A 25,537-nucleotide genomic window follows, 5' to 3' on the forward strand; every position below is an offset into this window, starting at 1 on the left:
ACTATAAAATGTCTGTGTAAATGTTACTCTGGGAAAAGAAACGTTGCTATAAATATTTTAAAATCTTACACATCCATTATGCCGGACTCGTGCTGAAATATTAACGAACCGCTGAGCCCAGATGAAATGTTATACACACATTAACTAAAGACGCATGTTTTTAGTTAAAAAAAAAGAAAGTCAAGCAGAGAGATAAAAGTACAAACTGTTGATAAATGATGTCAGGAGTTAAACAAATATTCACTCAGTTTCTTTGTGTGCTTCTGACACTTACTCAGTATCTCAATATGTATTAAAACAAGTGGTTTTATTCATTTTTCTAAATCTGTTTTCTAGTATATAAAGAACAATTTGGCAAACTGCAGACAAAGCATTCATCTTATTACAAATCTGTCACCTTCTTTGTCTGCCCTCTTCATTAAAGTGTTTATAGAATCACCAATGAAGGAAATACACAATGGAAGTGTGCGTTTTCTATCCTTGGCAATCGAAGCAACCAAATAAGTTTAAACTGCTAAAAAACTTCACAGTGAATAAGAAATGTCCGTATGACTCAGCAGAAATGTTTGGACATATCAGCCAGATTTGTGTGCTTGACCGATCTTCTGTTCACACGTATATCATTGACAGGTCCAGAGGTAGAAGAGTCAGCGCTCATTTAAAGTGGACTTCACCTGCAATAGTGTTGAGGAACATGAGGTACTCAAAGTTAGAGATCTCTCTCCGCTGCCAGCGCTGCGTCATGTTGGATGACTTGAACAGCTGGCGAGGAGTGGCCAAGGAAATCCGCCTGAAATGTACACACACACGAAATGTAATTCTCCATTTATCAAATCTTGGCATTGCCCTTCGAAGACAGAGCTGTGCATACCTGGCCTGTGGCAGACCATAACTCGTTCCTACACCGACCCGCGGGAGACTGTAGACAACCCGTTTAACGGTGGCCTGGTCGGGAAAGTTAAACATCACAGATGCTAGAGGGAGAACAAGATACAGTTAATGCTGATTTAAAATGAACCACTCACTTAACACTGAGCTAATATCCAAGAGTACATTTAAACAGATCAGGTAGTGTAGTCATTCTATACTAAAGCGGGTTAATTGCAGTGTCACCTGTGAGTATGATAGTTTCAGTAAGAACTCTGGAGACTTACTTCTGTTGGCCATGAAGACTTCTAGTCCAGTGTTCTGTAGCAGGTATCGTCTGGAGAACACAGCTCGGATCTCACTGAACATCCATTTGCCATGCAAACCCTCCGAGTAGGCAAGCACCTAATGAAGATGCACATTATTGGGAAAAAAAGCACAAAGAAAGACTTATAAGTTAACCCTGTAATTTACCGGTTTTCCTCCTCTCTCTTTCTGTGCACTGATCACTTATAAAGAAAAATGATTTGTTCTTACTTTAGGGTCCATCTTCTTAAACGCAGTATCTTCTTCATCTACCTCAAAGTAGATCTCAGTAGTAGTGATGGACAGAGTGCCTCGAGCCACCACCACTGGTGCTACCAACTGAGCTGGAGTACTCAGAACCACCGGACCTGTGGGGACAAATTCAAGGGTCAGGCATTACTATCGGTAGTTATACAAGTATCCGGGTCATGCCAATAAGCATGATCACAGGAGAATATAAAACAGCACATTAGGGTCATTTCATGTTAGTTAAGATTGACCAATCATTGGCTTCTTTCCCCTCTGTTGGAAACAACCGATCGGTTATGAAAGCCAGGGAGGAATCACTGGATTAAACAAGGTGTTTGATCTGATTTGCATCAGTTTTTAGTGAATTGTGATTTAATCTTCTGTGAGATAAATCAGCCAGACGGTTAGATTAGCTGCAAAGCTTTCAAATGTCAAACTTGCCTTTGGAGATAAAAAGTCTCGGACGAAAACGTACTAAAAACAAGAGTCAGAGAGTTTATTGTTCAGCTGGACTGTAACAAAGTCTGTGTGTGTGTGTGTGTGTCTGTGTGTGTGTGTGTGTGTGTGTTTGTTTGTTTCTTACCAGCGAGGTTATCGATCTCTTTTTCCTGCAGCAGACTAACAGCGTCATCGTCTCCCTCCAGCATGAGCTCTGCCTCCGGGTTTTGGGTGACCACCGACTGACTCCGGAAATTCTTTTTTTTGAGTCCCTTCTCCTCGTCTTCTGTACCTGTTTATGTTTAAGTGAGCATGTTAGAATATGCAGGAAAAAAACAAAACAAAGCAATATTTGTATGTTAGTAAACATTACTGACTGTACTCATCGAGAGCTTTGAGCGGCATGTCGGCGTGAGTAGATCCAAAGGCATTTCGCACGAATCTCCGCCTCCTCCTGAGGTCGTCCTCCCAGTAGTCTAGACGCCAGAAGTCGTGTAATTGGCTGAAAGTCGGGAGGAAAAAAGATGAGCAATTTCAGTTGAGGCACTTGTCTAAAGACAGAGATGACGTTATATGTGACATTTATGCTAAAAACCACCCAAACTAATTTCCTACAGTCTAAAAGGTTCCTCGTTATTAGGATAAAGGGCATCATTTGACCATGAGGGCTTTTCCAACTCTACAAACACCAATAACGGGCTTTTAGATAAAGAGGAAGAACAAATATTGTTGAGTTATGAACTGTAAACAACCAACAGTTTCTTTAATAGTGGCATAACGGATGAAGGATGGATAAGGTTAGATGTTACATGTTACATCACATGTGGCCGCCAGCCTGTAGGAAGGTCTGGATGAGCAAATGCTGAAGTGCATTAAAACAAAATAAGGACATCAGTCTCTTGATGCTTCCAGGCAGTAAATATATTAGGAGTCAGATACTGCACATTTTTATTACCCATTTCATTAATTTATATCAAAATCTGACTCCTTACTCATACTCCTGCAGGGATCGCTCGTGAGATTACACAGTGATGGTCTACCTCTGTGACATTGTTCCCCATGCTCCGTGCTTATTGGTCAGGATGTTGAGGATCTTCTGTTTCAGCTGGTTAGCAGTCACATGATCTCTGTGCTTAGCGGCGCTGATGAGGTGATCACACATTTTCTCCTCCTCCCTTCGGTCTGCAGCGTACTGCGCACAGTTAGACTGGAGGAGAAGGGGACGTGGAAAGTTAAACAAGGACCAGAAACAGTAAGACCGTGGACCATTACTGTGACGAGGACATGGTGCTAACAAGGAGTCAGTAGGTGATCAGATGAGGCTCCTTAGTATTTACACATCAGGCCGATACACGCGTGGATAACTGCTTATCTTATATTGCACATATGCTAACAAGATTTATCTGAAGTTATTCCGAAACTGTCAATTGCAATCTAATGTAAAAAAAAACTGTAAAAAATGTTTATATAAAAAAATATACTGATAGTCCATTTACTCTTAAATATCAACAATTAGTTGATTATCATTTTCTTGGAGGATCAAGGCTGTTTGTCAACCCTGAGATGAGAAAAAACTGAGTTTTCTGTTCCAAAAAGAGTTGAATAAAACTTTGAGGCATTTATTGCGGTAACAGACTCTGTGAACCTGTCTGCTGTCTGGTTTTAGTTCCTCATTTGTAAGGCTGATAGAAAAATGAACAGCAGAGTGAATTCATCGCACAATTTTACGTCTTTGCAGACATGAAATCCCAATTATATACGGTATTAGCTTCATGTTATATTTCACACAAGTGCTTTTATGATCAATCAGTCAATGATGTCAGCGCATAGACAGCAATCAGTGGACATCATGGATTTATGAACAGTTTAAAATAACAGGCTACATCTTTCTAACTCCGTGATTCTTTGAACAATAATGCAGCTGTTTTTTCTAAAGAAAAAAAGTGTTTTTTCAAGTCACTTCACTTCAGTGACAGAAATATTTGCAAATGTTTTAAAACTAAAGTTTAAATATTAAATTTAAACACAATAATTTGTGATGCTGTAATCGCTCACAGTGACAGAAAAAGTGGGAGCATGACAATAAAACAGAACGAAACTTTGTAAAGTTAAACAGGCTGCAAATATATGCCTCGATATGCATCGATTATACATTGATATGCAGTTACTAGATGCATAATTTGTAAAGGTTTCAGTGTCTGAAAATTCACAGTTTGAAAACTTTGGGGCCATTTCCACTAAAAATCATCTAAATCGGTGATACTGGGTGTAAAAATTTGATTTAGAAATCAGTGTACGGTCCGACACTCAGCTGCGGTCATAAGCTGTGGGTAGTGGCTTATCCACAGAGACTGCTGACCCAAACCCAGACGATGGTTGAATTGACTCTTTTCTCATAAGATAAAAGTCATGGCCCACACCGACTCACACTCATATTCCAATGGATAAAAATAAGCTCTGCTTATTATTTACTTGTTGCCATGGTGACTCTTGGTATCAGAGCTCCATTAATGATGGCTTTTTGCTCCATTACTTATGCATGCTCTTAACGCAGAGTTTACTGACCTTATTTCTGGAGCTGAAAACTTAAATTTGTCCAACCCAGAGTTCAAAGTTAGTTTGTTGAACCTGCTTTCTGGAAAATGGACCAGATAAACCTGAACAATATTTACCTGAAGCCCTCACAAAACAAAAGGACTTCACTTATCTGCACTGCTGATTTTTTTAAAAACGTTGAAAACAATACATATCGTCCAGTTTCTGTGGCTTCTTGCTCGCATACATACAGCAAGTGACAAACAGAAGTTGTATTTTGTGCTTATACCTCAAATTCAGCATGTTTGTGTACATCCTCAGCCCTCTGTCTGTTCAGGATGAACTCCGCTTCATTCGCAACGCGCACAATATGATCCTTCATGGCATGGCACAGGAGTCTGGCAGTGGGAGTAAGTGGAAAAAGAGCAAAAGAATAAAATAAAATGGAAGGAACCATCTCTATTTAGAGAAAACATAAATTCTCAACAAGATGGGATGTGCAGCAATAAGAATGGCTAATGATTTCAGCTAACATCTGCTTCATTTTCAATGCAATGCTGTCGTTTTCCACTTTGTGCTTTCTTTGTTGGGTTTGCACTGATACTCGGGTAGTTTGGAGTAAAAAGGAAAAGCAAAACTGCAAGCACTGAAATTAGACCGGCTCAAATCAGCTGTAAATGTAATTGCACAATAATGATTCGACTTCCTGCTGGTCACACATGGCACTGTGCACTTATCCTGGCAAGGTTCTCATTAGGGCTCTATCACACCCATTAGTTGTTAAGCACTGATACAGAATTAGTGTTAATGTGTGAATTACAGAGTGATGTGCTGCGATAATCATTAAGTGTGATGGATTACCTTCCCTCATTGATAAGCTCAATGAAAGCAAGTCCAGCATTCTTCTGAATTGAGTTCTGCCACTCCTAAGTGTAGAAGAGACACCAAAAAGAGTACGATGAACCACAGCTGGGAGTAAAAAAGGGTAAATGATGAACAGGTCATGCCATGCACACACCTCTACGGGTCATTTTATACTGGTTTTATTCATGTTCTAAACATGTAGTCAGTTTATTTTGGAGACTAAAGAATGTTAATTCATTTACTGTTGGTTTTACAATGGCTCATGAAAGTGGATCAGAGCATCAGAATGACTAGTGGCGCAATATACAATTACCCAAATACTTCAATAAAATATGAAATAAAACATATGATTTACAAGTACTTTACTTGAGTGTTTCTGTGCTATGCTGCCTTCTACTTCTGCTCTCCATTTCTTTGTTTTAAAGAATTAAATTGTAATCCTTGAACACTCACAGGTAATCTTACTACGATACACAAAATCTATGTTTGGGTGTCTGTTTGTTTGCAAACTCCTCTTAGCTCATCAGGAGTTGAGCAGCCAAACTTGGCATGCAGGTACATCTTGGTGCCCCGATGGTTCTTATCCATATCAGACACTATGGCGTCATCATGTTGCCTAGCAACAAGCTAAAATAATCCATTTATGCACCTGTGAAATCTTATAAAATGTATCATATAATTTTGTCACAAACACATTTTCTTTATATTGCCAGAATCTAAATTAGCGTACTCCCTTCTGAGTCACCTGTGCTAGATCAGAAAGGATGCTATATTATGATGCTGTTATATTGCCTAGCAACCACATCTACCGCCCCATTTTTAAACATTTCTCAAGTTTATCAAGTAAATCAGTTTGGAACCAGCACCGACAGGCCAAACAATATTATAGCACGGGCATGCAAATGCAATGCAATGCAAAGTATATACACATGTAGTATCTACTACAGCTTACACTACATATCAGTATATACAGGATTAACAATTTATAATATATTTGTACCATATTCAGAGTTACATCTGAATATCTTTGTATTTGATGAAAAACAAAGAAAACGCATGACGGTTCAGTTCCCATAAACATGTTTTAATGGAGTGTTGAATTTAATTTTTCTTTTAGCCTGCAGTAGGTTGAAGTTCCTGCCTGGGAAACCTGCTGAAAGCACCTCAGAAACGCAGTGACAGCAGATGCCAGAGCAGCTTCACTGATCCGATATTGATCGCGTGGAACTCTACAGGAGGGATGATTATTCCAAACGATATTCCCTCATTTGGTGTCTTGATAGTGAAAGTGGAGAAAACTGGTCTCCCAGAATTCATCTGCTATAGGCGTTCAATATCGTTGTGATCTAGTGACCTTCACACTCAAACTTTCACTGAGCTCTCGTGACATGCAATGGGGGCACTGTCATATACTGGAAAGGATCTCTCTCATCAGGATAGAGAAGTTTCAATACAGGACAAAACTGATCTGCAGCCAGCATTTCCTCAAACCATGACAACACAAGTGTCCTGCTTTCTTGGCCTTCTTGTTTTCATTAAACATCAACCTAATGACCAGCATCACAGTGATAAAATATGTGTTGGTAATTGATATTTTCAACCAATAATACTGAAGTATTTTTTCCACTAATCTAAAATCATCCAGGCCATCCTTTTAAACTATGATTCCTCCTTCAAAGCCACTTATCTTCAATGATGCTAATTAAAACAACAACAACTATGCCTTCTTGGCTTTTTAGTACATGCCAGAAACCCTTGATTATTAATACACAGTACTGCAGTGAACCTGTGTGAAGGCATCTGCATTTGTTATATCGGGGATTTCCTTTAATTGGTCAAACATTTGTTCATTCTTCCACAGTAAATGCTGTTACATCATCAGACCCTGACTGGACGAGCTGATCAACACGTAAAAGGCTTAAAAAAGAAATTTAAAAAAAGCTTTATTTCAGAGGACATAAACGGTTTCATCATTTACCATTGACTGTGTGAAAAGTGCACAGTAGTGCAACACTGATCAAAGGAAAGATGAAAGAAACAAGTAAAAATGCTCCTGTCTGTGAGAGAATGGAGAGTGGAGAAGGGTAAGAGTGCTGCTGAAAGCCTCAAACTATCAGACCTCCATTAGCTCCACTGGCTCTTAAGGCTGTGAAGGACACGTGGGACTATCTCCTGTTACATCCCCCCCATCCGGAGGATCGATTTCTGGGCTAGGGTTTGCTCTCCCGGGTCTCTAATGGCAGACAAGGCCGGAGCCAATGGTAATACTATACATGCTGACGAGCAGCCACCCAGAAGTGGAACAGAGAGGAAAAGAAAAGGGAGTGGTAAAGAGAAGGGCAGTGTGGAGAGTGGTACGAGATGAAAGCAGTTGCTCCTGAAACACCGATTTAAAAATGACCACGGCTGAAGATGTAAGAGGACAAAAGGCGAGAGAGAAGATGACATAGAGGTAAAGATGAAGAAAATGGAGAGCGAGAGGATGGAAATGAACGCCTAAAAGAACAAGAGCGCTTTGAGAAACTTTACAACTTAAAAGAAAAGAAAAGCTGGTGACAGGTTCCACTTGTGAAAGGCTCTGCGAAGGTAAGTGTCACTCTCGCTTTGAGTTTTATGGAGTTTTATTGAAGTAAACTGAGCTTACTGGCTTACTGTGATAGCAGACGGATAAATGAGCCAGACAAAACGAATTAAGATGTAACGTCTGTGACATAATGTGTTTTTATGTAAAACTTAAACCTTGCATATGTCACAATTCTAGCCCTGATTTTATTATTATTGAGGGAAAACTATGCTGTGATATTAGATTACATCTGCAATGCGCTTATTACACAGTCGTCCCTGCCTCACAGGGCAGATCAATAACTCTGAAGCTTCCGGTGTGCTCTAACCCCCCCACCCGAAAAAAAAAGCCTTTCAAAAACACTTAGGCACGTCAGGTTTTGACAAAACTGATTGAAAGCGTGAGGACATTTCATCAAGAAACAGAGAGGAGAGGTGAGAAGTTACCAACCTGAGAACAGAGCAGCATTACGAGCTCCACCACAGACGTGCTAGACTTCATACAGACCAGACCTGTGGCACAGACACATACAACACAGTCAGGAGCCTCTCTTTTATTCTCTGTGACACACACACACACGCACGCACGCACACACACACACACACACACACACACCACTGCAAGATACAAAAATATCATCAAGAAGACACTGTAGTGTCAGCGGTTTCTGCTGCTGTGCACAATCATCGTTTAAAAAAAGCATGCCACAGAAAAGACAAGAACAAACGGTGGAGAAAAAGATGAGGGACACCAGGAAGCAGATGAGCAGAGGCAGGACTGCAACGCATTTAGTACAATCTCTTACACCCGTAACGCTAAAACTGGCATAATCTTATCTAAAAATATTGACACATCTAGCTAGCTGAATAGAAACAGTGCAAAATCCTACCTGCTTGACGAATGGGTGAAGCAGCCAGTTCAAAGACACACACACACACACACACACACACACACACACACACACACACACACACTCTCTCATCACCTCGTTCTCAACCCTCCACTCACTCTTTTTCGATCTCACTCTGTCTCGCGCACACATACATTACTGTGAGGGACAGTGAATGAGGAGACTCCACAGAGAGACGCCAGTTAGAGAAAAAGGAGCCGTGTACAGCACCTGTACCTTCTATGAGCAGCTCCTGCCCATGGCTACCCAGCAGCGTCCTGGACAGGAACGGAGCAAAGTCCACAAATATCTCCCTGAGCAAAGGGGCCACCTTCTCCAAAGCGCGCTCCAGCTTTGTGGTGATACTGTGGCGGAGATAATCGAGAGACAAGGATGAAAACGATAGGCGGGCCGATAACATGAGCAACATACAGATGAGGGTACAAGAGCGTTTGAGGAAAAATCTCAGGGGATATACAGTAGGCGAGAAGGGACAAATGTGAATGAAAGAAATATGTGGAGACACGTGAGAACAAGGAAGGGAGGCACAGGACACAGGAGAAGAGAAAAAGCAGGTGAAGGAAACAGAAAAAAGTGCAAGTCGGACACAGAATGTAGAAAAAAACGATGGTGTGGTATGGAAGCAGTATGTCTGTATTAGTATTACTAGGAAAAAGATGAGTTAGAAAGGATAATTGTTAGCCGGTCAGCTTAGCACTGTGGGATGAGTGAAGGTTAAAGTGTGATAAAAACTGAACCTGAAAAACTGCCAGACTTGTCTCTTGAATGGTATACTGCGTCTTTATGTGTGTACAGCTGCATTTTAAATGCTTTTCCATTCTTTAGAAATTGAGACATGAAGAGTACAAAGCAGCAGACTCAATTATGGAGCCGCGATGGCAGTGAAGTTTATATTCCTGGCTTTGTAGGTAATGCGATCTCTGAAACAGACCTGGGTCGCTAATCTACCAATTGTGGTTTTGTTTTAACCTGCTCGGAGAACCAGATGATTTGCGAAAGCTGCGGTGAAGGTTAAAACAAGCATCTCGACTCAGGTCTGGCCTGGAGTTTGGGGTTAGTGTGAGGAGATGACCATGCCAGAAATGACAGAGTTGACTCTGCTACTGAAAAATTGTTGAAGCTGTTGAGGAAGTCGGCCCTTTCTTGCATGGCATTCTGGGAACATTTAGTAGTGGTTGGGCGTGGCAGAGGGTGTGTGGTGGAGGAGGGGCAGAGGGAGGGGCATGGGGACAGGACGAGTATCTCCTTGCCTAAAACACTGTCCTGCATCTCGGGGGGCTGCCTGGAAGCCAGCCAGAGAGCTAAAAGACTTGAGCTCAGGGGGCGTCTGACCGCTGCGCAGCGCACACTGCGCCACCTCACAATAGGCACTGCAATACAAACCACACACACACATAAAAACACACGTGCAGACATGCGCACTGATTAAGGGAGACATGCACACGCATCCCACCCACTCCTGTGTGTGTGCACTTTTAGAAGAACATGTGCAGCCATGTGAAAAAAACTTTTTACACAACTATATGGAGTCCTGTGAAAAACCTGTGAAAGTAAACCCCACGATTCACCTTACAGAGCAAAGTAATGATTTCCTGATTTCCTTATCAGTCTCTTGCATCGCTGTGTGGCGATTTTGGCCCACTCTTCTTTACAGCACTGCTTGACTTCACTGAAGATTTCAGGCATTCATTTATGCACAGCTCTCTTGAGGGCCCACCACATTTAATCAGGTTGAGGTCTGAGCTTTGATCATTTTCTTTTTCAGCCATTCTGTTGTAGATTTGCTGCTGTGCTCGGGATCATTGCCCTGCTGCATGACCCAATTTGGGCCACGCTTTATCTGACAGACAGATGGCCTCATGTTTTACTCTAAAATACTTCGGTATAACAAAAGGAGCCAAAAAGCAGGTTCTTTGGCTGAAAAACAAGCAACATTACACCCCTCCACCACCGTGCTGACAAGCATGGTGCTGTGCATTACAGCTAAACATCTCCACTTGATCTCGTTGTGGTTTGTTCAGCTGTGCAGCTTTGCAAACCTAAGCAGTGTTACTATGTGGAGTCTGAGATGTAGTTCTTGAGTTTTCTGCAGTTTCCCTAAGCATTGCACATTCTGACGTTGGAGTAAACTTGGGGAAGATTGCGGCATTATGCTTAAACACACCTGAATGCTCCAGAGCAGCAAACTGCCAAAGCATCTGCTTTCATAGAGATGCTCACACGTGGCGATGATCAATTAATCAGGTGCATTCGATTAGCAGCACCTGGCTGCGACTTACCTTCTTAATTCCGTGAAGGTGTACTTAGTTTTTTTCACAGGACTGCACAGATTCCTGCGAAAACTTGCTTTTACACATGACTGTATCTGCTAACATGTCTAAGTAGAGTACAACAAAAATGTTACAGTGCAAACTCCTACAATGGTAAAGGAACACTGCTAATCACGCTAACTGGTAATTAGTAAAGACCTCATGTTGCAGATGATCATAATTTTTTTAGTGACACCTATAAAGTCTGAAGACAAAACAGATTTTTGTTAATGACAAGTTCATTTACATGTTTACAAATACAAAAAAAAGACTTGAGCCTAAGACATTAACGGTCTTAATTAGTAAGTGGTGACGTTTTCATACAAAGTTTTCATATCAGAGGTGATGAGCATCATACTGTACGGTAAGTGAGAAGTGTCAGGGGTGCGTGTGCATGACAACATATAATATGTGTGGCTAGAAGATGATTAATATTAGCTGATATTAGCTGATGGAACGATACCTGAACCCGTCTTTTGCGGTTGATTAGTTTAGCATGTCAAATGTGGTGTGTCTTACATGAGCCTAATAAAAATGTCCACAGCCACATCAGTCCAGAAAAAACTTCATCTTACCCTATAATCCTGTAATGAACGTGTAAGTGAAGTGAGAAATCTTTAGGGAGGATGAAGGGACAGGAATGAGGCAGGAAAAAAGACAATTTAACATAAAAAACAAAAGCCGGAGACAGGGGGACAAAATAAAGTAGGATGGAACTGAACCTATGAAATGAAATGGCCAAAGGCTGTATGATGGCGAGAGTTCTGACCTCATATTCTCCATGGTGTCTTCTGGCATTGGTGCCACTGTCTGCACCGCTGGCAGATTCTTACTAGTTGCACCATTGACAAAAGATGAAGAGGAAGATGAGGATGAGGAGGCCGAATCTGCGGCACCTGGACAGGAGGGAAAATAGTAACAAGAACCAAGATTAGTATGAAGTTAACAGTAATGGTAGTAATAAAGGAACTGGACATGCTGCTGCTTGTCCTTTTGGTAATGGCCCCGGTTTGAGAAAAAAGCTTTTCAATCAATATACAGAATCCATTCCAGAGAACAAATCCCTTCCTTATCCATTATGCATGTATGATAAAGTACAATATGTCTAACAGGCTGACAAAGCCTCAAATAGAAATCCACTCTGCTGCAGTGGATCTGCTGAGCATGATTCTACTCAGAAAGGATGATCTGCAAGTCTGCTGATGTTGTCGTTATCCTAAATTTGGGTCAAGGATCATCTAATAGACAATATCTCTCTGTTTTTTCTGCATTCAGTATTAAGTATGAGCCATATGTGCAACGTCCACCATAAGATAAGTATCTTATAGTTGCTGCGCAGTCTGCAACTTCCTTCATCTGCCCTCATATACAAGCTAAAACTAACCCTGAAAGGATCTGCTGGTTCAGTTTGCTCTGCCTGTTAAAGGACAAAAGCATGAAGCTTCAAAGACTTTTTGTAACAAAAGAAGAAATTCAACCCTGCTTGATTGAGCGGTTTCTGAGCTGCTTGAGGCCTTTTACACAAACACCTTTGTCATGCTGCAGTTCTCTATGTGCTCTATCTCCTTTAGCACACACACTACCAACTGGGCAAAAGTCTTTATGAGTAAAATATCGAATATATGCACGTCGAAATTACACGAGTAGGTTCAAAAAGACATGGGTGGGTTAAGTGTGCGCTACAGCTGTGTGTTCTCTCCCACCTGTAGTGTTGATCATGCTCTTGGGTGTTGCTGTTGCAGCAGCAAAAATGTTGGGTGTGCTGCCAGCTGAGGCTCCTCCGCTAGTGGTGGGCGTGCCCACAGTGTTGACTGACAGGCTGCCGGGTGGAGGCTTTTTGACTGGAACCACGACACTCCTGTGAAAGACGAGACATAAAGGCATCAGGCAAACATGTATCCATGTATTTGTTACGTCTAGACCTTGAAATAGGCTTATTGTAAAAGTACAGTGAGAGATAGTTCAGGAGACATACACCTTCTCCATTTTCAAGACTTATCTTAAAACTATGCTTTCTAATAAACCCTGTAGGTCAGGTGACCCTGAATCATCCCTAAGTTAAGCTTCTACAGTATAAGCTCAGACTGTTGAGGGACATCCCATGACGCTCTGAGTGTTTCACGTCCACTACCCTCTGAATTCTCCATATATGCATATACGACCACTGCATGCGATGTGGTGCATCCCATTTGCTGTTTGCCATTTCTCTATGATCCTCTTTTCTGTTTTGTCTCCGTCCTAAACCCCAACCAGTCATGTCAGATGGCTGTCCTTCACTAAGCCCGGTTCTGTTGGAGGTCTCTTGCTGTTGAACGGGAGTTCTTCCTCCCCACTGTCGCCTAGTGCATGGTCAGACTGTCAAATCACTGGGTTTTACTGTATGCTACAGCACCAAATAAATAAAATAGAATAGAATAAACTCTTTTCCCCACGAAGATGACATTTGAAAACGTCCTTTGTAACACTAATGATGAGTTTTGACACCTCAGTATATATCAATAAAGTTAGAATAGTTTCTGAGTTTTTCCAAGGGTAGACCACCCTCACTAACTTCTTCCTATTAGGCTTTCAAGGGGTAAGTTCTTCTTCAGACAGATGTGCAAACATCAATTCAATTCAGTTGTATTTATATAGCGCCAAATCACAGCAACAGTCGCTTCAAGGTGCTTTCATATCGTAAGGCAGACCCTACAACGTGGGTAGACAACTCCAGGCCTCGAGTGCTGTGTTGGATCAAGGATCTAAAACCTGCAGGACACCGGCCCTCGAGACCTGGAGTTGCTCATCCATGCCCTATAATAATACATACAGAGAAAAAAACCCAACAATCATATGATCCCTATTAGCAAGCACTTTGGGGACAGTGGGAAGGAAAAACTCCCTTTTAACAGGAAGAAACCTCCAGCATAAGCAGGCTCAGGGAGGGGTCTTTCAATGTAGAAACTGAAAGGGCGAGCACGCACTTCAAAACTACTACTAATACAGATGTGATTGTTTCCTGTTTTTGTACAGGAGATATCAGCATGTCGTCAGCAAAAAAACTGAAACCTTTTTTTAAACTTATCATCCCCCATCGTGTCCAAGTATCTAAATCTAAAATCCAAACTATCCTGCTATCACTGCTGATAAACAAAAATTAACATTACTGGGGTTTTTTTTTTTTAAAACTGAATTTTCAAACTAATGCATCCATTTTACTCAAACCACTCAGCTGCATTTGCCTTTCTTGTCTTTGTGCCATTGTAGTCACCATCAAACAAAACATATCACAGACTGCTGGCAGGGGAGCACAATGTGTGTATTTGTAAATGTTACCATCAAAAGAACTTTGTTCAAAGTGAGAATTATCCACATATGAGGCAACGATCGGTTTCTGCACCCACTGTTTTTCTAAAACTGGTACAAAGCAACTTGACAAACAGCACTACACTAAACAATGTAGTCTCTGTACCCAAAATCGTTTAACTGATGGATGTGTCAGGCTGCACCGAAGCTAATATCTCTGCTTGTTTTACGCCCCACGTAGGTCCAAAAACTGGGACTGACCTGTCGAAGGAGTGGAACTGCATGGGCAGCATGGGGTGCGTCTTCAAGGCAGGGTCTGGGTGATAGGGAGTTGGCCCAGACTCCTGTCCCAAGTCCCCTCCATCAACGGGAGCTGCCACCAGGCTCTTCAGGATTTCCTGCATTCCCGAGAGCAGCGAACGAGAGACAGAACACGATACTTATGAGGCGTATCACTAAATTTTGCTTTGAATGGTGGTTTTATTTTGTTCTTTTATCTAACATGGAAAAGTGAGTATGTTCTAATCACACATAAGCTCACTGAAAGGAGCATCTAAGCTCAGGTAATCAACCAGCTACAAATACAGGCGATAAAAGTAATAGAAAATTCACGTGACCTCTACAGTATAGGGTAAACATAAATGGATACATACATTTGGACTGCATTAAACCAGATTTCTATTAGTTAAAATAAAACACAGTGATTTTCAAATATTTAAAGAAACTACAACTGAGAGATCTAAAGATATGTGCTGACTATTGTTTTCTCAGAATTAGGCTCATGTGGATGCTGGAATCACACGCCCACCTTGACATTGATGCCTTTGTTTGTTTGACTGATGCTGGAGATGGACGAAGGCGGGGCTTGACTAGCGTTGGGGGTGGAGCCGGGGTTATGGGGAGAATCCAAAAGGCTCTCCTGTGACCTTCTAACATCAGATGACAGACTGCATAACAGATCTGTGCCTCCTCCCCCACTTCCTCCTCCGATGTCTCTGTCTCTATCTTTATCCGTCTCTCTCCCCACCAGGCCCAGCCCGAGTCCAAGACCCATCTCCGAACCGTTTAGCGATCCGCTCACATGGCCCTCTTCTCCAATGCCCGAGTCTGTGTGTGGAAGGCCGGCACGAGGGGAGTCATCCACAGGGGTGGGGGTCTGTTTGTCGCGGTCGGGGAAGGCTGTGGATGGATGTTCTGGAGAAATTTGGAAGAAATTTTTTTTTTATGGATAAACACTGATACAATTAAAGAAGTATATTTTCTCAGTGCAGATTGGATTATCAAGAAATTCCACAACATACTGACCTTTGATGTTCAACTGAAAAAAAAGACTAATGCTTTAAAGCATTTTTTCAAGTAACACCCTTATTTTCTCTTTTTTTTATTTTATTGGTGTCATATTGATTCTTCTTATCAGTATCATTGTTTGGTCAAACAATGCAAACATCCAAAATCATGCTTGCATGTGGAGGATGATGGAGCAAAAGAAAAACAAAGGTCACCTGTACTGGTTGGAGAGTTAATCTCGTGGCGGATGCTTCTCCCGGATAAGCTGGTAGATCTGCCAATCTCTCGCTGGGGTTCCAAAATGTCCCGGTACTTCGAAACCATGAGAACTGAGATAAAGTAAACAACTGCCAGCGCCAGAAACTGAGCCTGCTTACTGTCATCCTGCAGCAAAACAACACACGCACACAAAGTTATTCAGCAGAGAAACACTCAGGCATCTTCTTTTTTTTTTTTTTTTTGCTCCCTGTATGTATAACCAGACGAATACTGTATATACCAAAAATACACCCGCACGCTTACCACATCTCTGAAAACCACAGCTCGGAGACGATTAATGTCTACATCCTGGAGAAGTCTGTCTGGATCCTGCTAAATATGGAAGACAGGATATCAAAAGGTGGCGTGTCATACATATGCATGTTTCTGTGACAGTTTTAGGTGTTGCTGAATGCGTCCTCGATTCATGCGTGTGCTACCTTGCTGGCGGTGGAGGCACTGTGGAGGCTGTCCTGTGACTTGCTGCTGGTTAAGGAGGACTTGCAACTCCGATCTCTCTGTCTCTGCCTGCACTCCAGGCAGTTCCTAACCGCAACACAACATACTGAACGAGACGGAGAGGTAGAGGAAAAAAACAGGTAAGTATAGTGTAATGGAGTCGGCTTTTACATTTCAAGAAAAAACAAACAGGGGATGTCCTGAAGTCATGCATGTCATGACTGCAGCGTGTATAAGCATTTATTTAAAGCACACATACATGCACCCATACATTACAAACAAAGAACGATTTTTATTTTGTGATGTGATCATTTCTCTGCCCTACATCAGAAATGACATTACAATATGGTGTAGCAGAAATGTAAGGTCATCCTAGAAATACTCCACTTACAATAATCTAAGAAATTAAGTAAACTGATGTGCTCTGCCAGCAATCAAATATTTCTGTGAGAAAAACCACTTGATTATAAAACACTGAACAAGTCAATAATCAGCTAATTAACCAATCACTGGAGCTCTCAAACTGAGGAACTGCCTTCCATCTTTCCTCCTTAGAAAGGTACAGCGACAGAAAGACTCAGAGATTAAATATAAGTAATCTGGATCCACTGGAAGCACCCTGTGATGAACCTCCTACTGAGGCGGTCGTGGCCTGCTTTCACCGGCTAAAGCAGCTCACCTGGGTTTTCCACTCAAGTTCATGTTTGTTTTCTCTCTAATGAATGTTTTATTTACATAAACCTCTTGCATGGATTCCTTGTTAGTCAGCTTGAGCCAGCTTGTGAAAAATGGGGGTCATCTGGGATTGAGACCTGGGATTTGTCACAAGCTGCTAAATGATAAAAAGGTGGTCCACAACAGAGACAGCCAATTATTAGCAAGAGTTAGCCAGGACTGCCTCCAACATGGTGTAAAGGGAATCAACAATTATTTTGGAATGAAAGCTTGTTGCGGTTATTTTGCCAATTAGCAAAAAATGAATTTGTTTTTTTATTTTCAAATCTCCAGTGGTTGTCCCTCTCTTTCTCTAAGCTCTCTACCCAAGGTGCCTCCAATTCCCCAAAACCTGAATTGGCTAAGCAGATAAAAATGGATGGACTTATCTACAGTATATCTGTATAATTTAAAAATACTTATTCCAATAGCGATAAACAAAAAAGCATTTTAAACCTCAGGGAAATAAAAACTGGCATATTTTCACATGTTTAACTTTAAAACTACACATTTAATTTGAAAACTGTTCAGTAATCTTAATGCTGACATAAGTAACTTTCAGTTCCAGTCATATGCAACGAGGCCATGAAGCAGTTTGTTTTTTTGCACGAGCCTTCAGAAGCTGATAGTTGCCAAAACACAACAGCTGCCTTATAATTTAGCTTGACCTGGTCACCCATGCTCCTCCTGCACTTCTTCCTGCGGCCCTCGTAGTTGAGAACTGCTGGTCTCGACTAAGAATCAGCTCATCTAAACATTTTATAAACACTGAAGAGATTCAACTCGGACGCACCGAGGCGGAGGCACTGCCTCATCAGTCCTCCTGACGACATGTTCTTCTCCGCTTCAATCTCACTGAAGTTGAGGGAGCTGGCAAACACCAGCACGTCCACCATGGCCATGAGACGAGAGAGGAAAGTGACGGCCGTCTCTGAAGACATCCCCTGCGTCGCCTCGATGTTCTCCAACTCCGTCTGCGAAAGAGGGAAAACACAACACGTGCTCGCCAGTTATTCAGTGAAAAACTGGCACTTAAACACAACGCACTGGATGCTCTCAGAAGTTAGGAGGGATGAAGAAATCCTGAGTTATCTTATTATTTTAACAAACAACAGAAAAAACCTATGCAGTCGCGCCTTGCAATGAGCAGGACCAAAACGGTCACGGCTGGCTGTTGCACAACAAACACGGAAGGCAACCTTGAGTGTCATGCTGGTTTAGTGAAAAACATACTTATAATGATGACGTTTGGCAACATGAGGTGTTCTACAAAACACAAAGTACAGCCTGGTGACACACATATCATGGTGACAGTGGGGTTGTGGCAAAGACAGTGTGGGTTTTTAGCATTAACAGCAGTAGTGTGGACACACTTGGGCTAGCCTTGAATATCTTATGGGCCCCTTGATTTATCAAACTGTGGTGCGACTACATTGAAAATCTGAAGGCAGCATTGCAGGGGTCAAAACCAAGCGGTGTAGTTTTCTGTGTCTCTGCTTCAGTAAGCAGGACGTGCAGGGCTGTGGAGAGCTGACAGCGCAAGCATCTGGTGGCTCATCAGAGCAAGTGAGCACAGACATTTTGGGGGATAACAGACACACAAGGTGAAGACAGAAGGGCTTGGGTTGGTGCTCTTAGCTCTTCTGGTGATGATGAGAGTCTCAAGCTCTTTACGCACCTCTCCCCCTGCGCCTCCTCCCCCAGGAACAGGGGTCACCTCCTCTCCCTTTGACCCCCTCTGGGGTCCGGCTCCTCCTGCCTTCTTTAGCGTTGATACAAATGGGACAGGCTTAGCAGATGAACCCCCCAAGGACGTTTGGAAATACTCTCTCTCGTAAAATATATAAGCAGACTATATACCCCCCAAATAATCTTCTCCCTTTTGTTTCTTATTGATCCATGCTGTGGCTTTTTAGGCTTTTTCACCCCCTATATATTCACATAGTATTCTAACTGGGTTGACATACTTAATCTTTATGAACAGAGACTAAGAAATCAATAGATTTAGACAATATAAGGTAAGCAGCAGAGGAGCACAACACGCAGAAACACTATGGATGTCAGACAAGCAAGGGTTAGTGTCAGTCACAATGGTTAATAAACCAGAGCTAAGTATTAGTAGAATAGAAAAAGAGGAAGAAACTGCAAACTTACAGTGTTGGCACTACTCTTAGAATTCTGCACATGCAAAACAGACAAAAACAGAGAGAAAAAAAGACAAGAAAATACACAAAACACATGTAACACAGAGAGGAAAAGAAAGGTTAAAATGCAAAAACGCTTAAAACAATAGGCTATCAAGCTAACGAAAACGGTTAATTGAAGGGATTAGAACTAAATATTGTTAAGAAGGGTTAGGTTGACAGTTGCACATACTGGTTTAATTGGGAGTTAAATTCGTTTACAAGTCTTTTTTTTATTTTATTTTGTCTACTGTGATTTTCTAGATTAATTCAGGGAAATAGCCCTATCAAGGCACACAAGATCTGTGCTGCAAGGGGAACTAAAAAAACCACACACACATACAAAAAAAAAAAAAAAGTCTGTGTGGGCTTTAACGCTCCAGTAACAGGCCTGTGAAAGAGCTGTCGACCTGCAGTTTTCCCTCCTACCACAGAGGGGTGCAGAAGAGCCACTTACGGAAGGGGAGGTGGCAGCAGACAGGAGAGGCAGAATGCCTCCACAGGCAATGATGATGTTGTCCACCATCTGAGAAATGAGGTGGATCGTGTTGTGGACGAAGATGATGTTTTCATTGCTGTTCACAAAGTCCATCACCGACTTCGTGGAGTGGCTGGAAGAGAATAAAATGCAAACCGTTTGAAAGTAAGACATAGTTTCTAACAGGAAAACACAATATAGCTGTCACATGAATCAGATCTTTAGCATAATCAGTTTATTTAAAACGAGGCGTAAAATGACTAAAAATGGTCAACTAACACACACCTGGCGAACACAGCATCGAACTCACCTCCTCCACACATGCACATCTGTCTCCAGGGCAAACAGCAGGTCAGTGAGCAACCTCTGGTGCATTGGAGACCATTTGAATTCTGGGATTCGGAACATGGTCGTACGCGGGCCTGGGCTGAACTGACGCCGCTGCTCCTCCGTCATGGGCATACCCCTGAAACCCAAATCAACGCGTAGGTCCCTCTCCAACTGGGCTGCAGTGCGACCGTGGAGGGCCTGTAACAGTTGTTGAATAAGCAAGTGAAGCTCATTTGGTCTAATATAAGACTTGGCATACACGCATCGATGAAATTCAATTTCATTTAAGGTGTCAAAACCACAGGAAAAAAGCCCCCCAAAAAACACAGAAGACTCTCATTGTGCATTCACTGATCGGTTGCTGAAACTTAGCTCGTGTGTGGGCAGCTTCTCAGCTTTTTGGCCGGGAAAACAGGACTGCTGCTGAACTGTTTATTTTAATCACAACACAAATCACATTGGACAGGGTAGAGAGGCAGGTTTGTGACCAGTGGCTCACTTGTTCAGTCCTTAAACTGAGAGGATAAATCTCAGTGGGGGAGGTGAAAAAGCACTTTCCCCAGCTTTCTGTGATTTTATTACCCAAAATTCCAACAAGCAAGGGTAACATAATGAGGCACTGCAGCCACTTGAAAGTCATGAGGTATTAGATGAAAGACAATAGGTATTAATGTGATTTATAAGGATGATTACACACTTTTTTCTATTTTTATTTTAATGCATTCACATTATAATTTTTTTTAACATTTTGATAAATGCAGCAAAGGAAATAAAAAAAATCACTCATATGTGCAGGATAACACCTCATGGCAGAGTTACTTAGTTTATTTGCTGACCAGTGTGTACACAACATGTGAGGAGCTCCCTCTTAACCAGCTGAACACACTTAAACACACCTGAGTGGTTGCAGTAGTTTGGATCTTCTTTGTGTCCTTGTCTTTCCCATCATCTGACCTCTCTGTGTCAGAGGTGGTGCTGGCTGTATCTCCTCCAGTCTTAAGCCCTGCAGTCTCTCCGTCTGCACCGGCTGTGCCCTCTCCCTCTGGGAAATCTGGTCTAGAGGTTCCCTGGGTCTGGCTCTCAGCCTCAGCAATTGAGCTGATGTCAGCAAGAGGGCTTTGGATTTTGAAGGGCCCATCCTCTGGAAGTTCCCCGGTAGTGTGGCTTTGGGTTTGTGTTAAATCAGAGCCGCAGCTGGTCATGTGGGCCAGCAGGCTGAGGTCATCACTAGCGCTGGTGGTGGAGTGAGCTGGGGCTGGGCCGGATGGAGTGGGCTGATCTGGACTGGGCAGTACAAGGGGGTCTGTGGCTGCCAAAGCTGGAAGCAACTTCTCATCAACCTGGAAGGAATGAATGGGGAAAAATGGGAAAACAGTACAGCTTCAGGTTTGAGGAAAACTTAGAAACATTATTTGGGAGAGTAAAAAGGACTAAGAAGGATTAGGCAGCACAGTAATACTAATCCTACCTTACTGAAGAGAAATCCGTTGTTGCTCGGGACACTGTCTTTCTCATCCGCCAATGTGATGAGGGGACCCATGTTCCCATCATCATCCAGGCTGACTCCTGAAAGCCCGAGGTTTGTCCCCATTCCAACCCCCGAACCAGATGTGTCATCTTTAGGCGCCAGATTCCCATTTAGGTTCTGAACCACACTGCAATAAGCACTGTCCAAGAGAGAATCTACCTCAACCAGAGGTCCATTTTCCATTCCTCCCCCACCTCCTCCACCTACACTTCCACCAAGACCTTCAGGAGAGAGGTCCAGGTCATCCAGCTTTACTTCCGTGGCTTCTACTTTCTCTGCTTTAATGTCTACCAGAAGGTCATGGACCTCCACTCTCACGCCTGGACCTGCACTTTGCTCCCCAGGTGTAAGTGCTTCTCCGTCAGGTCTCTTCACCGCGCCTTCTGCGAGGAGGTTGCGTGAGTCTGCGCCGGCCCCCTCGCTGTACTCCGCCTCACTCTCAGGTGTCTGCGTCTGGGAGTTGTCATCGATCTCCAAGTTGCCATTGACGACAGGCGCAGGTGTGGCAGAGAGGCCGGAGATGGTGGAAACTGAGCCTTTCTTTCCCTTCTTCATGTTTTCCTCCTCCTGTCGCTGGTACTCCTCATACATCTTCGCCAAATACTCCTTATGGGCTTCATAGGTCACCTGTGACAGATGGTAGATTATAACTGGTAATGTTATCGGCACACAAGCACTAACAAAAGTGAATCTTCACATCAATAGCCACACGGTAGTCCAAAGGAGACTCATAGATCATTTACACCAAAGTGCAGAAAACTGGGACACTAGCCTTCCGGGGCCATTAGACCATTACCCATAATGCCCCTTCACTTTTACCCCGAGATGAGAAAAAAGGGCGAGTTAAAGTTCTGTCACTGAACAGTGAAAAGAGAGGTGATCAGTTTCTGAAAGTGTCTCAATGCTGGGTCATTCTGGCCCTGGAAGATGTTGAAACAACACATAACAGTGGTCAAATTGCACAAATCACCAGGTTTCTGTACAGCTTATAAGCAGCTTGAATCAGAATATCAGCACCTGGAAAATCCCCATTAATATCTGCTCATTTGTAGCCAAACAGCAGACAAGAAAGTCAAGCTCAACCAGCAGTGCTGCACAACAGCTGTCATCAGTGGCAGCCCACATGAGCTTAAGCCCTATCTAAGGCTCCTATTGGACAATCTCCCATTAGCTCGCTTGCAGTTGTTACCGATCTGCAAGCCACTTTGCGCTCCCCTCTACTACAGCTCCTCCTTTTTATTTGCCATTTCTGATTTTTACTAATGTCACGTTTGCTTTTATTGACACCTTCACTGCTCTTGCTCGGTCTTATTGCCAATCTCGCCATCTTTGGCATTCATGTATGTACATGGAAGGCTTTGGAAGTCCCAGGACAGAGACATACCACCAAATCTAAAATACAGCAGAAATAACATAATCGAAATAACAAGCTATACTTGTACTAAACGAAATAAGACTACTGGGAACTGTTATTGAATTGTGCATTTCCCACTCTTACCTTGGAGTGTGCTATTGAAAGGGTGTCCACCCAGACCCTCCATCCTCCCCATTCGTATTTGATGGCATGGTAGAGAAGGATCCTAAATATGTTGTACACCATCTCGGTTATTTTCTGCTCTTCTGGGTTCTTGGGGTTGATGTATCCGAGGGAGAACATCCAGTCCTGCCACACGGAGCACTGCAGCAAGCAGCTGGTGCACAAAACAGGCAGCATGTGAGATGAGCTGTAGCATGAGTTTGATTTCAAAATAAAAGCCACAGTGAGGAGCTAATGAACACGGCTGGATAAGTGCAGGTACAGTGATTTGTGTGCTTTTTACCGGCGATTCTCGCGGCTGTTACTGAAGAGTTTTATCATGTCAGAAAGAAAAAGTCTCCTGACTTCCATCAGCTCCACACTGGGACTGGAGTTCTTCAGCAAGGTGGCCACCACTTTCAGAATCACTGGGTGTGAGGTAAAAAGAAAACCAAGTAAAGGGAAGAGAAGAACAAGATGAGAGAGAAGGAGAAGCAAATACTTTTAAAGCATTTGGAATGAGATCAAGAAGTGGAAGATGGCAGCAGTGTCAGCTTCTCAATTTACGCTTTGTTTGTTTACTCGCATTAAGAAAAGGCAAAACAAACAAAACACTCCATTACTGGCAGACCAAAGACCGCAGAGAGACACAGATGCGAGGTGAAGTGCTTATGCACTTACTGGGATTCTGGATCTTGACAGTGGAGTCGGGGTCTGGGTGTGGTTTGTGAACAACCTGAGTGCAGACCTGCTCAGTCAGAATCTGCACGGTTAGAAGATTGACAGTAGTCATTAAATTATAAACACACAGATCCCAACAACTCAGATCCGATGGCTTGATCCATTGTAATATTTACTGACATTCACCTACCTCGTACAGAGTATTGTAGGTGGTGATAGAGACGGTGTTGGTGTGCATCATCAGCCTCTCTCCCAGCAGCGTGAATAGGCTGTGTGTGTGCATGATCTCAACCTTTCTCCTGCAGGGAAACAAACACACACATTTGTAAAGGCTTTATGACAGTTGAAACTGACACTGATTGTCACTGACCGGGTGACGGTCTGATATTGGCAGGTGGCACCATGTGGCCCTGTCAGCGATGATGGGACCAGAGAGGATACGAATTGAATACCAACAAGAGAAATTAACAAGAGGCATTAACAATACGACGACACCATAGGAGGCAGCGGGGCAATGCTCATATGGCTGTGAATGATTAACTTTTATTAGTTACCTTGCCGGTGGGTAAAAATTGTGCTTATAAGAGGGTTTAAACTTGAGAGGCTCAGGAATCAGGGATGAATAACTTCTGAGTATTTTACAATTGAATTAAATGAATAATGCTTGAAGCGCCTTCATATTCCTGACCAAAGCCTTTGGAGGATTTAATCACACGCGCATATACAGTCAAAATAATGAGTCACTTTAGCTACTATTGTGCCGTTTTAAATGATATTTTCCAAAAACATACTCATTTAGAGAAATTGGTTTTGACATCAGCTCAAACTTCCAACTTTGTTTAAAAAAATGGAATAAACTCGAGGCAAAATGGCTTATAAATAAAAGCATCGTCTATATACCTGGCTGTCATAATAAGGCAAGTCTATAGATTCAGTGTAACCGTACTCAAGAAGCTGTTACCGAGTCTGGCAGGCTATTGTAGAGGATGGCAGTGAAGACGACTACGACAGGTATTAAACTACCGTGCTGTTGAAAAGTCTTGAGCTACTCCTCATTTCTTTATATTTTGCAGGGAAAATGGAAAAAAGATCCAGCGATTTACTGAAACGTGCAAACACACATGGAAGTACACTGTTTGTACAATTCTGAGCCAAAATTTGTTGTAATTTCTTTAAGTAGTCTTCAGGAATAGAATAATTCTTGAAGCACATTTGAAACTCTTCTGTGGATGTTTGCTGCCTTTTATTCTGTTCTCTCCCACGATGATCCCACACTTCAGTAATGATGAGGTCCGCGCTCTGGGGAGACCAATCCATGACTAACAGTCTCCCATCCAGACATGCTTTCACTGCACTGACAGTGTATGGGACCACTGTCATTCTGGCAATTAAGGCTGCTTTCCAGGCGGCATTGCATGGTGGATCAAAATCTGGCGCGTTTCTGCATTTGTGCCACTGATTTTTAGTCCATTTCTTATGTAATTTGGCACAATTCACTCTTTTTTTCCCCGTTTCCTCAAGTATGGCTTCTTGACAGCCACCCTTCCACAGAGACCATTTCTGATGAGGTTTCAGGGAACAGTAGATGGATCAACTAGCTAGAGCTAGATCTACCAAGTCTTGTGTCAGTTTATTGCTGGATTTTCTCCTATTCCTTGACATGACTTTCAGATACTGCTGCAGATAGCTCAGCTGAACATGGTCAGGTACAAGGACTGGACTGAAAATGGCTGAAAAAGCAGCCAATGTCCAAAAGAACTTGGTAAACTTGAAAAGC

At 42.5% G+C, this 25,537-nt stretch overlaps 1 protein-coding gene across 15 annotated transcripts in view; it reads right to left on the bottom strand.

The window, feature by feature from the left end:
• The window catches only part of nbeaa (neurobeachin a), a 106,986-nt gene that overhangs the window by 7,743 nt on the left and 73,706 nt on the right, over positions 1 to 25,537 (bottom strand). For 2 of the 15 annotated variants that reach the window (XM_086308910.1, XM_086308908.1), the window contains exons 18-47: positions 23,951 to 24,059; positions 23,761 to 23,842; positions 23,384 to 23,507; positions 23,062 to 23,254; positions 21,504 to 22,190; positions 20,932 to 21,375; positions 20,016 to 20,233; positions 19,685 to 19,838; positions 19,199 to 19,222; positions 18,723 to 18,806; positions 17,838 to 18,018; positions 16,312 to 16,436; positions 16,136 to 16,204; positions 15,829 to 15,997; positions 15,135 to 15,520; positions 14,588 to 14,724; positions 12,745 to 12,899; positions 11,811 to 11,937; positions 9,983 to 10,102; positions 8,949 to 9,076; positions 8,273 to 8,334; positions 5,257 to 5,321; positions 4,685 to 4,793; positions 2,901 to 3,067; positions 2,238 to 2,362; positions 2,006 to 2,152; positions 1,405 to 1,541; positions 1,155 to 1,272; positions 872 to 974; positions 675 to 790 (exon numbers count right to left, since the gene is read on the bottom strand). In XM_086308910.1, coding sequence (XP_086165036.1) covers positions 675 to 790; positions 872 to 974; positions 1,155 to 1,272; positions 1,405 to 1,541; positions 2,006 to 2,152; positions 2,238 to 2,362; positions 2,901 to 3,067; positions 4,685 to 4,793; positions 5,257 to 5,321; positions 8,273 to 8,334; positions 8,949 to 9,076; positions 9,983 to 10,102; positions 11,811 to 11,937; positions 12,745 to 12,899; positions 14,588 to 14,724; positions 15,135 to 15,520; positions 15,829 to 15,997; positions 16,136 to 16,204; positions 16,312 to 16,436; positions 17,838 to 18,018; positions 18,723 to 18,806; positions 19,199 to 19,222; positions 19,685 to 19,838; positions 20,016 to 20,233; positions 20,932 to 21,375; positions 21,504 to 22,190; positions 23,062 to 23,254; positions 23,384 to 23,507; positions 23,761 to 23,842; positions 23,951 to 24,059 — 4,865 coding nt within the window. Of the gene's footprint in view, positions 1 to 674; positions 791 to 871; positions 975 to 1,154; positions 1,273 to 1,404; positions 1,542 to 1,863; positions 1,897 to 2,005; positions 2,153 to 2,237; positions 2,363 to 2,900; positions 3,068 to 4,684; positions 4,794 to 5,256; positions 5,322 to 8,272; positions 8,335 to 8,942; positions 9,077 to 9,982; positions 10,103 to 11,810; positions 11,938 to 12,744; positions 12,900 to 14,587; positions 14,725 to 15,134; positions 15,521 to 15,828; positions 15,998 to 16,135; positions 16,205 to 16,311; positions 16,437 to 17,837; positions 18,019 to 18,722; positions 18,807 to 19,198; positions 19,223 to 19,684; positions 19,839 to 20,015; positions 20,234 to 20,931; positions 21,376 to 21,503; positions 22,191 to 23,061; positions 23,255 to 23,383; positions 23,508 to 23,760; positions 23,843 to 23,950; positions 24,060 to 25,537 lie in introns of all 15 variants that reach the window. The other 13 variants (XM_086308909.1, XM_086308906.1, XM_086308915.1 and 10 more) reach the window with 9 other exon arrangements.

The sequence above is a fragment of the Aulonocara sp. 'chitande type north' Nkhata Bay genome, linkage group LG10 (genome assembly GCF_057382095.1).
Source record: "Aulonocara sp. 'chitande type north' Nkhata Bay isolate Kocher_YH1m ecotype deep benthic linkage group LG10, A_spYH_male_GT1.1, whole genome shotgun sequence".
NCBI lineage: Eukaryota > Metazoa > Chordata > Actinopteri > Cichliformes > Cichlidae > Aulonocara > Aulonocara sp. 'chitande type north' Nkhata Bay.